The sequence below is a fragment of the Carassius carassius genome, chromosome 2 (assembly GCF_963082965.1).
Source record: "Carassius carassius chromosome 2, fCarCar2.1, whole genome shotgun sequence".
Lineage (NCBI taxonomy): Eukaryota > Metazoa > Chordata > Actinopteri > Cypriniformes > Cyprinidae > Carassius > Carassius carassius.
Genome location: NC_081756.1, coordinates 44,291,673 through 44,308,012, shown reverse-complemented (window position 1 = coordinate 44,308,012; position 16,340 = coordinate 44,291,673). Strand labels below are relative to the sequence as shown.

The window sequence follows — 16,340 nt, the reverse complement described above, 5'->3', positions numbered from 1 at the left end:
GTTTACATTTCCGATGTCATCATTCAGGGCCAACCACAACTTAAAAAGTAAGTAGTGACAGAGTCAATTCAACGGATACTCTGAAAAAAAGAAAAGAAACACAACCTGAGGAAAAAAAATAAAAAAAGAACTGAACATTGAGGCCTGCAAGTGTAACCAGTAGTGTTATCAGTCATAAAAGCGATTCAGGTTTACATTTCTCTCCAAAAACTACAAAATACAGAAAAAAATAAAACCCAGCATTGTCCATTTGTACTGGAGGCTGACTTCTGTTGACATAAATATTCTTTGTCACATATTCACACCAAAGCACATATGAAATAAGGCCAAATAAATGCTGGTGTGCAACTTTATTGAAAGCAACAGTGGCACACTGAACATTCTGAGCCCTTAAACTAACACTTTAAATAGCAAAACCACATGATCAGGTCATTATTTGTTGTCCTAACTAATGATAAAGTTTTGATTTCCCCTCATGATTAAATAAATATGTATAATATCCATCATGGGAAAACAGGTTGTAAAACAGTGATTTGTATATTGAACATCCATACCAAAATTCTCATCTCGTTTCATCTTTATTTTACCAATTAAAATGCATTAAAAATTACACATTTCTGTTTGGATCAAATTGTTGCATCTAAACAGGCTGTGTTTGGTAATCCCTGCACATGCTGTAAAGAAAAAAAAATATTCAAGTATCAGCTTGACGAGCGCTTATGGGTTTGAAAGAAAAAAAAAAAAAAAAAGGCTGCATAATTTCATCTCTCCCACATGGCTTTGTTAATTATTAGAAATAGTAGGGGAAGGAAAAGAAAGAAGAAGAAGAAAAAAAACACTTTTACAATCATAACTGGAAAGTAAACCATTTTTCCTGTTTCACAGACTCGAGCACTTTGCAGATCTGGAGAATTTTCCATTAGACTCCGTCACACACACAGCACACTACACCCATCACGGTGAGGTATGAGGAAAAGCATCCACTAAACAATATTATGGTAACCAATGACTACTGAGGATTCATTGTAACAAACAAAACTGAATATTGCAGCAACTCAAAATATGACACTGAGCAAAAGTGCATTTCTATAGTTTTGTGGTGAAACGAACAGCAGCAGAAAAGGCTCTTGCAAATACATGTTTTTAAAAGCAAAAAAAGAAATGCAGTTTCAAGCTGCTAATACCATTTGTGTGTGGTGGGTCTGAACAGATGCTAGTCATTACATGCTTTAAACAATGAGGCCAAAGAGAAGCGTGAATAATACGTTGGCTTGACACTGCAGGAAACAGCAGCATGGAATGAACTGCGGCAGGTGAAAGGAGAGATGGAGAAACGAAAAGGGAGAGATCGCAGAGGAGAGTACATCAAGGCTTTGGCTGGTTCTTTAGTCCGCTTCCTCCTCAGACTCTTCCTCTTCCGCAGTCTCCAGCCAGGTGAGCCACTGGTTCACCTGAACAACAAGAAAAAAAAATTCTTGTAAATGTGATTTCCAAAGAAAAGGTGCTTCACTGTTTACCGCAGTAGGATAGTTACCTGGAACAATGCTTTTCCCTTCCCTGGAAACTCTTGGGCAATATCTTCTTTCCATGCTAGGAAGGCCTCTTCTTCAATTATCTCCATATCATAGAAGTTGACAAAGTAGCGCAGTAACATTCCTAAAGACAGAAGAGGCCATTAAAAGCCAGTTCTTCTGAATACTTTAATGTCTTGGTAAACAAACTTCAAGGCTCCCACACCTTTAGATTAGTGGTGTCCCCGACTAAGGATTTTCATAGTCGAATCAGAATTTTCGAATCTTGCTGATATTCGACTGATAGTCAAATCACATGTTTGGGCGCGGGGCAAAATACATTAATTCAAGTCAGACATTCGACGGCCATAATTACTGACGTTAACAGGGAAAATGTGTAACAAATGCCTCGCAGATACAAACGGGGTAAATGTTTTTATGTTTTCATTAAAAGATAGTTAACACTAAATGTCAGCGAAACCTTGATTCACAATTGTTACAATAGTGCTCTCATTATAACATTAGCCTATGCCTAGTTATTAATGTTCTGCATTTCAGTTTTGAGCTGCACGCACTGAAGATGACCAGTAGAGTGAGCATTTGATAGCAAGTTTTTACATCAATGGGATCAATTTAATGTAGAATACGCTTCGTTATTTATACAACATAACTTTAATATTAGGACTTATAGGCTATCTGCAAAAAGAGCCCAAATGCAAATGAATATATCTGCGGGACTCTGAATGCAAACTCTTTTTGTGGACACGTTCTTCACGGAACAATGTGCAGAAACACGGCAGCTAAAGTCTCAATTCACAGCGTTTTATTATAATGGTCTGCTCATTATAATTGTTTGGATGTGACAGTCCAGTCATAGTTATTAATATTTTGCATTGTAGTTTCCCCTGCTCGTGCTGCGCGCTGAACAGATGTAGCACTACAATGAAGCGCTTGACTCAAAACCAGATGCATCTTAGATCAGGTAAATAATATATTCACGATATATACACCGGCTGAAATGTTTTGAAATCACTTATACACCACCTAATCGAAAAAATCTAGTCTCTGTCTGTGTCAGTTTGAGTCTTGGTAAAGTTTTAAATCCCTGCCGCCAAGATGCTCCTCTGTCGGTCACGGATTATAGAAGTGAAACAAATCTATAGGGGTGGTTGGATTTATTCACGTACTTTAAAATATTAATTTGAAGCTTCTGTTCAGATTCTTATTTAGCTTAATCATAATAGGCTGCATATTAACTTATTGGGAGAAAACCGCAAGTTCTATGTGAAATCAGACATTTGAGCGCTCACATATAGTCAAAATGGCATAATCATAACAGCCCGCGAATATTCGACTGTGAGATTGGTAGTCGAATCAGGCTCCTCGAATCGAAGCGTCGACTATTTGGGGTCACCCTTGCTTTAGACCAGTTAATTTCCACGACTTTCTGCATTATTAAAAAAATAATAATAGGCAAGATCTGGGGGGGGGGTTATTAGTACTATTATTTTAATTTAACAAATTCGATTTTTAGCCATACCTTTGGGGAAAGCATGGGCGTTGCAGTGGACTTGCAGTGCATAGAGTGCACTGACTTGAAGGTCCACGTGTTCATGCAGGAATTTTTGCATCACCGGTTTGAAGCCAAGTAGCAGCTGTTTTTCCTGGTCAAGCTGCTCTTTCGTAGGTGCAGATAATTGGTCATCACCTTCAGTGGTATACATCTCATGGATAATGTACTGCAAAAAGCTAGAAGAATTTTGGGAGGGTTAACCAAGTGTCCATAGAGTCAACCTTCTAAGAAACATTCGGGCCAGCATGCCCATCTTCATACCTGGTCATAAGAATGTTAACAAAACCCTTATCAGTGTGCAGTTTTGGAGAAATGTTGTCCTTGATCCACTTGTAGATGGTTTGCGGAGCAGGATCTGCTATAATTTGTTTCAGCAGCTCCTTCTCCAGCTTCATCAGAGGGAATAAGAAGCTCAGGCCCTTCCCCTCCAGAATCTCCAACATACGATCTTTGTTTTGATCTATTTCTGTGGATAGAGACAGGAATATTGGAAATGAACACCAGTCAATACACAATACTAAATGGAAAGTTAATATTCATTTCTTCATAAAGTGATTTAACAAATCAGGCAAATGAATTTTGAACTTCTAGATTTTGCCAACTGAAAGTGTCAACACCGTTACCATGATTTTATATAGTAAACCAAGTGGACAAAACTGAAAGATTCTCTAAAAACTATAAGTCAAAGTAAACTCTAGAATTATGGTCAACCGATATTGGTTTTCTGAATAATGCCGATATCTTAGAAAGCTGATAGCCAATAGTTAACATATATAATTTTAAACAAGAGGGAGAATGTGAGCACGGTGTGCTCAGGTGCTGCAGCTCTCAGTGCAGTCAAAATAAAAGTCTGGTGCACCATCAAAATACATAACTCAAAACACATCGCGCAAGCAGAAAAACGTTTCAGACGATGCCGATACTTGCAAAATGCCAAATATCACACTTGGCGATACTCTAGAAGCATCAACCCTGTTACCACTCTAAAGATAATTACACACTGGTGATAAAGGGGACATCAGATGCCCATTTTCCACAAGCTGGTATAATTCTTTAGGGTCTTCATGAAATGTCTGTAACATACTTTGGTTAAAATTCCTAATTGGTTGTGTAAAACAACAGCCTTTTTACCTTCTCAAAAACTAGCTTAGTTCACAGCGACCCGTTTCATGCATGTCTCTTTAAATGATAATGAGCTACTGTTTCATGGGGCATGTTGAAACAAGACATGCCTTGAATTCTGTATACAGAGGTGGTCTTTCAAAAAGCTAGCTCTCTATGTAGAGAACCCACTCATTGGATGACACTGGTTAAGACTGACAGTACAAAACAAATTGGCTTCATGCTTTTACAGCTTTTCTGAGCTGGCAGACACATAAAAAAAAAGTGAAACCTTCATCTGATGTTCAATTCAAGTTAATTTACTTAAAACAGGGAGGAAACTGTCACACATACCTGGCAGCATCTTCTGCATGTTGACCTTGCTCTGCTGGAACAGGTCAGTCAACCACTCCCGATCTTTCATTTTGGTCATTTGCTGCAAGCAGAGGAGGAAAAGAGGAAAGTGGGTGCCGTTCTGCAGAGGGTGGGCCAACTCTGCCATGCTCACAAGCTCAGCAATGATCGCCCGGGCAGCAAACTGAGCCAGGTAAGACTTCACCAAGGGAACATCCAACTCTATCTTGGGACACTGGTCCAGAACATTGAGGAAAGCCTGTAAAAAAACGTTTTGAGTTCCGGTTTCAGTAAAGATGTTGCACCAGTGAAATTCACCCTCATAACATGTATACAAACCTGCATAAAGTTCTCCCCTGTGACCAGTCCCTCCATGCGGAGCATGTTGATCAGAGTGCTGACATGCTCTCGGTCCTCGTCTGGGCTCTCCAGTGAGCACATGATCATCTTACTCAACATCTCAGGCAGGAAGTGTTTGGGAGCTTTCATCTCTCGCACCCCATTCACAGCATCGTTCATGTCTTTGCTGCTCAAGTAAGCGGTCACAACATTCTCCTGCAAGCAAATTCAAGGAACAGCTCACTCAAAAGTTTCTGTGAACCATTTTCAGTAATAAGAGTGGTACGTACAGTCATCTTAAGCAGTTCCTCCTTAGCAGGAGGTGGCTTCTTAATCGTCTTCTGTGGCTTCTCCTGAATTGGAGGTGGGTTGGTTTTCAGGCCAAGCTGTGGTGGCTATAAATAACAAAGCATTAAATCCACCTTTATAAAAATAAAGCCATTTTATTCCTATGCATGAACTACAGTACTCATTACCTGTCCCAGCGGAGGTGTGGATGTGCGTGGAGGTTGAGCACTTGGAGGAATCATGGTAGGTATCTGCGGCTGCAACTTCGGCATTTGGTTTTTGTTTAAAATGAATGACTGAGCAGGTCTCAAGCTAATCTGAAATATGATGAGAAGAATCATTTCAAGTCATTAATCCTACCAGACCACACAGCATACAAACTGTGAAATATTCAGTAGTTTTTTTTCAGTACAGATTTGTACTGATATTGGTGTATGACAATTATACATGTATCATTAACAAAAAAAGAAAAAAAGTCCCTACCTCATCAGCATTCAGCTGTCCTTTCTTGATAAAACGTGGTGGCATATCCTTGGACTGAGCTTGCTGCTGAGATGAATGAGTCTGGTTCTGGAAAAGCAGATTCTGCCCCTTTGATTAAAAAATAATAATAATATGAAAAAAAAAAGACTAATATTTTGAGGTCTTGAAGCATTAATTATTTGGTAGCTGGGCATTTACCTGGTTGGATTTCATGAAAGGCTGGGGTGCAGGGGCCATGTGGCCACTGTGACCATTGAAAAGAGGGTTTGTGCGACGGCCCATGGTGGGGGAAAACCTGTCCTGAATGACCCCAGGGCCAGTACCAATCCCACTGCCTACAACCAGACAAGAGTTATTAAGCTGGCGGTGAACCATAGAGCAAATCCAGTCATGCACCACCTGTCCCAGAAATGTCAACGTACACTAGGACATACCTGGCATCTGCCCAAACATATCTGCTAATCCCCCGAGTGTTTCTCGATCTGGTTTAATTCTCGCCGGCAAGAAAGGACTTTCTTGAAAGAAGTCAGTCCTAATTCCTTGAGACATTTGTGGAATAAAAACACCCAAATCCTGTGAGGAACAAAGAAAGAAATGTTGAGCAGAAAAATTCTGATATTAGAACTACACATTTAGGAAGCAATGTTGATTTGAAACGGCAACGTCTATCATAATATTCTGAACTGTGAAATGACTGTAAAAACTTAAACAACTTCACGGTTCAAATAACAGTTAACCCTCTGGAGTCAATTAACGCACATACACGTTATGAGGCATTTTCTCCTGATAACCCTGAAAAGAACTTAAATTACACTAAGTTTTGATTGGACAGATAAGAGCAATACAGACATAAAACTTTGTGCATTTAAAAAGATAACAAACAAGGTGTGCTGTCTGCAGCCTTTGTCTGCGCTGATCTTCATTTACAAACGCGTCATTAAATGGTAAATGGACTGAATTTATATAGCGCTTTCAACAGACCACATGACCATCCAAAGCTTTACAATTTTGCCTCACATTCACCCATTCACACACCGACTGCGGTGTCAGCCATTCAAGGCGCCATCCAGCTCGTCGGGAGCAGCTGGGGTTAGGAGTCTTGCTCAAGGACACCTCGACACTTGGTCAGGTGGAGCCAGGGATTGAATCACCAACCTTCCGGTCTGTAGACAACCTACATGAACCACTGAGCCACCCCAGTTAAAATGAACTAACTCCGTGAATACTCAATGAAGAGACATGAGAGATGCATCTATAGAAAGCCTGACATATCTACTTTTAAACTAAGCAAGTGCTGCCGAAAACAGATATTCTGTGATTAAGTAATCCATATGAAAACAACGAGATGTTTGTTTTTCACGTCTCCCTTCATTATCTTCTAATGCGACCATGCCCCCATGCTGAATGCACTATTCAGATTCTAATGTTTCACTGAAGCGCGCGGCTTGAATATGCCCACACAACAGAAGACAACGCAGTGAGACTGTTTCAGTTCTTTTATTTTACTGTTTGCTTCGCAATGAGAGGAATAAGACAATTCACCCCAAAAAGATGTGATGTGGTTTGCCTCAGGATTTGGATTTCCTCAGAAAAAAAAAAAAAAAATGAATGAAGCACTTTATTCAGCAGAGATTATAAACATGAGTCAGTCCCTTTTTATTTATTTATATACTTGTACTAGTTTTCACATAACGTGTAAACATTTTATTAGTTACTTTTTCCAAACTATAAATTCCTGACTAAATGTATAATCAAGTGAAACATTATGAAGTTTCAATAACAATATATACTACTATACCATTCAAAAGCTTGATGTAAATAATATAAATGTGACAAATAAATGTAACTTTAACAAATGTAACAATGCTGTTTTTTCAATTACCCCCCCCCCCCCACCCCCCATACATATTAAAGTATGTTGTGGGATAATTAAATATATTCTAAATAAACTACAAATATAAAATTATATAGATTTATTTTGTCCTCACATTCTTTCTTGTAACTCTTCCCTCTCAGTGGCACAGATGACAGAGGCTCATTATGCAGGCCTTTGTCTTCTCAGGTGTAAATCACAATGATATTCATGATAGTTGACGCCTACTCGCATATGACTTTTACCAACAAAAAGTGTCTTAGAAAATTTAAATCAATATATTTTTTATGTGAGTGAGTAAACAAGATTAATTTCACATAATTTAGAAAGAAATATTCTAGGCTACAAGCTCCAGTTCTCAAAAGTCCCAGGAACCAATGTTCTGTATGTGTTTTATGGCCTTATTCAAGTGATTTAACATTTAGTTTTTCACTAACTACACTAAACATTTTTCTCAAAAACACAATCATGTACATACATGCTGCTCACATATTATAGCCCAGTTTGTGCTGATTACAGTGAGATTAGACTTTAGCCATTTAGATGTTTATAAAAAACTGAAAAAAGCACAATGTCAGGGCATGACAAAACTTCTCCAGGCCCCAAAAATACCCTTAAACTCCAGAGGGGTATAAATAAATAAAACAGGTCTCCACAATGTATTGAAATAAAAATCACAAAAGGGCCTATGCCAAACACACAGCTTTAGGCTGAATCCAACAGAACATTATTTATCAGCAGTCCAAAATTTAAGCCTGGTTTACCATTTGAAAATGAAATTAAGACATTTTACTATTGTAATTTACAATATTGTAATAAAACAGTGGGAAATCTTGCCTTATGAAAACTAAAGTGGAAAGAGACTTCTGAAAAGGTCAGTTCTTAATAAAAAAAAAAAAAAAAAAAAAAAAACATTAAGTTTCTCCCAAATCATTTAGCACAAATACATTATATAAATTTACTACATTTAAGGTAAAAAAATTATTTTAGATTTACATTTAAATCTTCAGAGAGAGAAAAAAAGACTAAGCTTAATTTTTTTTTTTTTTTTAAATGCAGATGCACTCCCCAGCAAAATCAACCAATTAACGTTTTAACAATTACGCCCAATTCTTTCAATACTTAGCTATTCAGTCACCTGGTGAAAACTTCTTAACTTTTGTTCCAGATTTCAATATATGTCAGACGAAAACAATCAGTTTCTCAGAAAACCGTTCGCTTCAGATGAAAAAATAAATAAATAAATAAATTCACATAACTTGCCCCATCCCAAATAAAAAGTCCTTGGATTTGTACAAATCATGTGAACTGCCCATTTCAACTGCCAAAATGTCATATCTCATAGAAAGGCAACGAGTTTGCAAGTACAATATTAATGCATTCATACACTAATCCTATAGCTTTTTGACTTTAAAAAAAAAAAAAAAAGGGGTCTCACCTTTACTGCATCCTGACGGATCTGGTTGATAGTCTTGGGTCCATTATCAATAAAAGCTTTCCTAGGAACCCAGTTGTTTTCTCGCAACTCCACGGTATCCTGAAGCAGGAAACGAATCCGAGCAGGCAAGTCCTTGTTGTTCATTAAGGATCGCATACGGCCGTAGTACTGATCCATTAAAGACTGCGAGACAAAGGGGTGTTAGGAAATACCACGGTCTTAATGCACCCAAAGTACTGCTAGTCTTAAAGCAGCTTACCTTGGCTTTCTCATGATCTAGTCTTGGCCCCACAGTTCTCATTATCTGACAGAGGCACTCCAAATCCTCCCCCATATCCTTAAGTTGGACTCTTTTCTTCTTTTCCAGAAGCTTCAATTAGGAAAGTTCAAATGCAACAACATTAGTTTGGAAATCAAGTAGCAGACATGAATCTCAATGGAGGATTTATGAATAACTCACTGTTTTGATGCATTTATGAAGGATAGACTCATGAATGAGATCGAGTTTGCCAAGTTCTCCGATGAATTTGATGTTGCCCAGCATTTTGATCTTGGCAATGGCACGCTGCTCCTCCTCCTCAGAGGTGAGAGGGCTGTCAGTTTTATCATAGACTGGTAGAAAAATAAAATCACAAGTAAAACATCAGGCAATTCATTATAGTTGCTGTAATAATGTTAGCACGTCCACAGTCTACTTACGGTCAACATTTCGGGTGCGGTTTTCAAATTCATCCTGAAGTTTGGATATCAGAAGTCTCCTGAATGTCTATAGGAGAAAAAGTGGAATAAATACACGGACATCACATTGTGCTGTTGAGCTTTTTGCAAATGAATAGAGGAAATTCTTACAGTGCTCTGCTTTTGTGATGACTGGATCTCTGTTGATGGGCCGTCAAAGTTTGGAGCATCCTCTGCCAGACGCAGACATAGCTGAGCATATAGCGAGCTATACTTCGGCTCTTCAAGGGCTTTGTCTACAATCTGGTTGAAGTGAACAAGTAGATTGAGAAGTAGGTTTTCAGGTGAGCCAATCCACAAAAGCTTTGGCACCTAATGATTAATTTTTTATGACTCATTGTTGCATGTTCTCTCGTGATGATCTTGCACAAGAAAAGATGGCATTGCCAAGTTTCACCAGAACTCGTATTGTGTGACAACTCTACATATATAACAAACAAAACCCTCACCAGCAAGATGATTCCTTTGAGGACGAGCTTTGAATCTACGCCCACATTCAGGAGCTCAAGGCATAGCTTGTCAAACTTTTCAGGGGCCAGTTTATTAAGTATGCTAAAAAAAAAAACAGGCAAAGTTGGTTAGGTCTTCGGTGACATCCATTGAAACAAACAAACAAAAAGCAAATTCAAGTACACAGTCATCATTCTACAATGGTCAATCAGCACAAACAATGAGGAGACTCATTTCAGGCTCTTACCCTCTCACTTTCCTGAAGATTGCATCGTGTCGTTCTTTTTCGTTTGAGGAGTTGACATCTCGTCTAGTGCTTCGTGAAGGAACCCATCTCTGAACGCCAGGCCCCGGGGTTTTCCCCAGGAACTCGCTATAAAAAAAGCAGAGCATAGTAATTTGTTTGGTCAAGCCTTTATGGACTTATTAATGTCCGTCATAGAACATCAGTACTGAAATATTTTTGAGTTAAATTCATTAAAAAAAATTCTGCCACCACCCTTAGATTACTAAAACCACTTAACTTCAATGCCTCAAATTCAGAACAAGCTACTAATAAGGTCTACTTTTAGAAACAATTGTAACCAAATTTAGACATTAAAATCAGAATGAAATGGAAGTTGAAACCATCTTTTCAATTGTGACTTCTCAAAGTTAAAGGCACGAACGGATACTTGAAATTGTCCACCGAGAAGCTGTCTCGTTGTTGTTTGCTATTGCTGCAATCTATTGAGTGGCAGGTTGTGAACGGTGCACACTTCAGAGAACACGTTATTTTGATTAAGGATTATGAGGGGACATTATAAAAAAAATATATTAATAATTCTGTCTGTCTGTCTGAAAATGCAGTGCCAGGCTTCACATTTAGAAGTTACATTTATTTGTATTTAATCAATCTTAAAACAATCTTGTTTTGTTTACGCACTAGCGTGTACCTCGTAATCCACAACTAATACAGCCTTTTTTGAAATTATTAAATTGCTTATTACCGAATTATCCAAATGTACCTGTTGCCAACAGACTTGGGATAGTGCTGCGATGCACCCCTACCACCTCCTCGACCCGAAGCACTATAAAAGTAAAAATTTGTATTCTGAGTTTTATTTTAAATTAACGCAATTCCTTTTCCAATCTTTATACCCCATATCCCAGGAAGCTCTTTCTGACTTTCAGCTAAATTAAAAAAGCTACTAATATATGTCCCTCCTTACTAATTAATCCTTAGGGTCTCCTGAAGTGGCATAAGGTCTACCAAAAACAGCGTTGGAGAGGTCAGATGTGTACCTGAAACGAGAAGCACCCCCCTCTGCGATCACACTCTCCACTTTGGCGGCTTGACAATGAAAGATCCTCAAAAAGAATGCGACTGGAAGTGTGGGGGTGTAGAAACACGGCCTAAAAGAGAGGAAAATCGCTTAATTCATACACATCTTCACAATAAATGGAAGTGACAAGCACGGAGCTTTGACCTAAATGTACATGAGAGATCAAATGGTTCTTCAGTCCCTGTAGAAAAACGGTAATGCGGATAAGTGTAACGATCAAATCTGAACAAAGCACAAGGCCTCTGCCACGAGCGCAGATTTCACAAAAGAGCCTTGATTCATTCAACAACACATTCGAGCGCCATTAAAATTGTGTTTATTAAAAGGCTTAAATAAGAGTACATACAGACGGTTTAAATTAATGGACATTTTATGACGGACAATAATTAATAATCACATAACTTTACTCAGTTGTTGTCATTCTCATGTATTAGCATTGAGGCTAAGTAGTTATCACACAGAAGAAAACAGCCCGGATTGCAATGTTCAACGTTTAGAATCAACTCAACAAACAAGTGGAAACTAAAACCGGGCATCACGTTTAATAACAGCTCACTTGGGTCTGTTATATTCGTTGTTTTCTGGTCAAAAGAGCGGTTTACCGGCAGATAACAGCTGATCTAATAACCGGACGCCATTTCCTCATAAAGCGAGTCAGCAGAGCCGCAGCATCACCGTGTTTAAACCCTCAGGAGCTCACAAACAGCGCGAAACCTCCAAATAATACCCTTACCTTTTCTAAAACAACTTCAGCTTTGATGGTGTTGGGGTAACCAGAACAGAAAACAGATGAGTAAAGATAAATAGGTTTATGTACACGTTATTAATATTATGGTTCAAGAGCAGTGCCTCGTGACTAACGCTGGACGCACCGGTGTGAGGAGGAGAACTGTGAGCTGACGTCATGAACAGCCGCAACTTTATTCATCGGACGCGTCAAACTTGCTGGATGGTACGTCATCGTCAAGTTTGGCTGCAGCTAGGATGCCGGAGGGGGGTTCGATGCAACTCAGTGACTCGAGTCTTTCGAGCCGACTCATCAAAAAGATTCACTGATTCGTGGTTCTTTCCCCGCAGTTTATCGTTTCGCCAGTAGGTGGTGGCGAATCTTTTGAGCGAGTCATTGAATCATTTACTTCGTTAAAGTCGGCATGAAATGCAATCGCTCTATCTGTTTTCAAAATGTATATTATAGGCCTAGATCACAATTGTTTGTTTGTTTATTTATTTCCTAATTTTAAATTAAAACGTTGCATTGACAGACTTCTCTCTAGGTGGTCTACTCTTTTTGATTGAGTCACTAGCCGCTTTCACGCTAGTTAATTGCCATAAAATAACCTGAATGACTTTACCAGTAAATACAAAAATGCCTTGTTCAGACAGGGAACAACGTTTCGTTTATTTATTTATTTATTTTTTTTACTGGTAAAGCACCATTCACACATCAGTTTCAAAATACAAATATGTCTGCAAGATGTCTGTTAAAGGGTTAGTTCACCCAAGAATGAAAATTCGTCCATCTTCTACTCACCCTCGAAGCAACCAAGGTGTATGTGACTTTCTTCTTTTAGAATAATCCAATCAGAGTTATATTAAATATTGTCCTTCTTCCAAACCTTTCACTGGGGGTAAGCGGGGGTTTATTGTCAACAGTTCAGAAGACGTGAAATAAAGCGTTCGCATCTGTAATAAAATGTCCCTCACACAGCTCCGGGAATCCATGCATTTTTATAAAATAAATGTCCAGATTTCAAGATTAATAATCACTTTTTTTTCTCACTTCTGCTGACTGTGGGGAACCACAAGACGTGCAGGCGGATGGCGTAGTAAGTCAGTGCTGCGTAGTTAGTGTCGAGCGCGTAGAGAGAACAAAACAAAATGCTGGTCACGAATTTTAAGCACAAAACAAGGATTTGGAAACAAAAATGTCAGAGGATTACCTCTGAAATTTCGACTTTGTTTCCTTTGCTCCTTCATTTTCCAGAGGCATGCGCACAACGCATAAGTTTAATGCCTGCAGGTCTTCCGCGTCCCACAGTCAGCAGATGTTAGTAAAAAAGTGTTTATTACATTGACAACAAACACCAGCTTACCCCATTGAAAGGCTTGAAAGAGCAAGGATGATTTTTTATATTTTGCACTTTAAAACTGTAACTGTTCAGTAACAGACAAAACAATTTAGACATTGCGGTGCATTTAATTAGCTGATAAAAAGAATTTGCAAAGTGTTTTACTAAATACACATACTCATCAATAAAATGTGCAACACTTTACATTTACAATTAGACGTGATACAATTCATTTTACATATACTCTCAAAGGTTTCCCTTAAAGTCTTTCAGTTTGCAGAGCATATGAGCTCCCGAACATGATGGGATAACAAGTTAATAATACTGCTCTCCTCTGAAAGAAGATATGACAGATTTATTGTTCATTAAGGTCACCGAGCTTTATCATTTTAGTCTGACACACATTTATACACTCTCAAGTGGCCAAGACCGCAGGAGTGAATTTTGCTTATGATAATATAGTTTTGCCACAGAACCTACATTACCTTCAGTAGTGTCTGAATTACTTATTTAGGTTGACTTCAGGTAAATTAGGCCACATTTGTCACTAAGACTACAATTTAAAAAGTGGCCTTGTTTACCTTATTTCAGGATGTACCTGGACCAGCAAAGACTGTGGAGATTCAGAGATCCTCCACACAGCAAATATCACCTTTTTCTCATTGCACCATAAAATTTTGAAATTTTATTTGAAATTTGATTCTAGCAAAATCAGAAATATTTTAGCCCTTTTCAATTTTTATTTAAATTGGTCATATCATTGCAGAAACAGCTAAAATGCTATGTCCAATGACCCTAATTACTGCAGGTAATAAATGACACATTATAAAAGATTTAATAAGAATTAAATTGTATACGCACTTAAAAATAAAGGTTTCAAAATGTTGTTTTCAGAGTGATGCCATAGAAGAACCATTTTGGGTTCCTCAAAGAAACCTTTAATTGTAGAGTTTTTAAAATAACTTGTTATTATTATTATTATTATTATTATTATTACTGTCTTAGAGTGAACATTTTAATAATCCTAAGAACCTTTTTCCACTATGTAGAACCTTTTGAGGAATGTTAAGTTTTCATGGATGTTAAAGGTTTTTCATGGAACCATCAATGCTAATAAAGAACCTTTATTTTTACGAGTGAAAGGAGATCTGGACAGCAAAAAGAAGCTTGAGGGAAATCATTTGAATCAAATCATATGCCTTGCACAATATCCTCACATTTAAGATTTAAGATTAAAATGTTAATTTTCTCCCTTTGATGAGAGCAATTCATTTAAGCTAATGCACTTGCATATCGTTTTTTTTTAGTCTCATGCAAGACTCTCATTCACATTACATGATTTAACTGATTTTTACACAGAAAAGGCGACAGCACACCTCATTAAAAGAAATCATTTATGTTTTCATAACCGCTGGCCAAATTCAAAAACAAAACAAAAATTAAATAATCTTCGAGAGCAAGGTGGCCCCCTGGTTTTTCGGGGGCCCTACGCAGCCTGTGTATTTTGCGTATAGGGAGGATCGGCTCCGAATATGTTGCTTGGACACCTCTGATCTGCTTTAAGTGCTGTAATGAGGTGCTCAGGGAAAAGCTCACTTTCAGATATTCAACTTTTTTTTGACAGTGGTAATGAAGATAGGCAATCAAATGCCACAATCGTTTATTCAGTTTGCTTTAACACAAAAACCAAAGCTGATCCTCCCTATATGCAAAATACACAAGCTGCGTAGGGCCCCAGAAGCACCAGGGGGTCCCCCTTGCTCTCAAAGATGATTTAATTGTAGTTTCTCAAGAGCTTTCGGAGAGCGCGATTCGAGACGGAGGGAAACACGAACAAATGCAATTCATTAATTCACTGATAACCACTCATACCCACTTCAATAAGAGTCTCATCTACCTTTCCCTTTATGATTCAGTTGTGCTTGTGTCTTGTGTCGGATATGCTTTTTACACAGTGGAATTTGCAAGCGTAAAGACAGAACGCGTCTCCAGAGATGAAACGGAGCTACTCGTGAGCAAGCAAATATAGGTAGCCTAATTCTGATACAAGCAGTGACTATCCATTATGACATGTAGGCATTTTTATTTTAATGTAGCTTACACAATAATAATCTTTTACATTGCAGTCCTTTAATTTTTAATATTTGTCCTGCTTGTGCTGCTGTGCGTCCATGTGTGTGTAATAAGCCGATTGTATGAGCGTTGTGGACCCGCCTATACTAACTACTTCTCCTTTGACTTTAGACCAGGTTTTTGTTGGTTAATGGCGCAGTCTATTTTAGTTACCTCAAAATAGCAACGTACAGTATCAAATGTTTTAATATCAAATGCATGTATTTAAACAACATGGCGCAGGACGTGAAAATGACAATTCCGTCGAGCTGAAACTAGCAAAAAACACAACATTGAGCCGGATGTATTATAGGGCCCACTGTTTCTTAAGCGTTTTTTTCCCCCGCGAGCACGATTCCAGACGGAGTGTCGTAACCACTCATACACATCAGCCCCCGCCTCCCCCCTTAAATCCCCCCCGTAGGGCCCCCAGAAGTCTAGGATCGGCTCTGACATCAACTGACACAACAACAACTGGTTGTTTGTCTATGTACAGTATATGCGTAACTGAGGTACTATCCCCATTAACCAGCAGATGGGGTCAGTGACTCTTTAAAGATTTTCCTTCCTTCTTTATCCGCTCCTTTCTTATCTGAATGAATTCAATTTAAGATTTAAAAATTATTGTCAAGCCATTCTTATTTTATGAACTTCTCCATCATTCACCTCTGTGAAGACAATCTAAG

The 16,340-nt window shown here is 38.3% G+C and overlaps 1 protein-coding gene across 2 annotated transcripts; it reads right to left on the bottom strand.

Annotated features, from left to right (window-relative positions):
- Positions 1 to 335: 335 nt before the first annotated feature.
- On the bottom strand, positions 336 to 12,134 carry LOC132110485 (eukaryotic translation initiation factor 4 gamma 2-like). Of its 2 annotated transcripts, XM_059517133.1 has the most exons (21): positions 12,076 to 12,134; positions 11,433 to 11,543; positions 11,156 to 11,218; positions 10,396 to 10,521; positions 10,148 to 10,250; positions 9,810 to 9,941; positions 9,660 to 9,726; positions 9,421 to 9,572; positions 9,220 to 9,330; positions 8,961 to 9,143; positions 6,084 to 6,222; positions 5,848 to 5,984; positions 5,650 to 5,757; positions 5,355 to 5,483; positions 5,169 to 5,273; positions 4,879 to 5,094; positions 4,540 to 4,798; positions 3,346 to 3,550; positions 3,052 to 3,260; positions 1,535 to 1,656; positions 336 to 1,451 (listed from the first exon to the last, which is right to left on the bottom strand). In XM_059517133.1, exons 1-21 carry the CDS (start codon positions 12,117 to 12,119, stop codon positions 1,386 to 1,388), a joined length of 2,787 nt encoding a protein of 928 aa, XP_059373116.1. In that variant the 5' UTR covers positions 12,120 to 12,134; the 3' UTR covers positions 336 to 1,385. The 2 variants fall into 2 exon arrangements, with proteins under 2 accessions (XP_059373116.1, XP_059373125.1); XM_059517142.1 differs by lacking the exon at positions 11,156 to 11,218.
- Positions 12,135 to 16,340: the final 4,206 nt, after the last annotated feature.

Bases quoted from the DNA above. Each gene is read 5' to 3' on its own strand.
- LOC132110485 (XM_059517133.1), bottom strand. From the start codon at position 12,119: ATGAGGAAATGGCGTCCGGTTATTAGATCAGCTGTTATCTGCCG. The intron at 10,522-11,155 runs GTACATTTGGAT...CTTTTTTTATAG, and splicing joins CCCAAGTCTGTTGGCAACAG to CGAGTTCCTGGGGAAAACCC. The intron at 9,727-9,809 runs GTAAGAATTTCC...TTTCTCCTATAG, and splicing joins CATCACAAAAGCAGAGCACT to ACATTCAGGAGACTTCTGAT.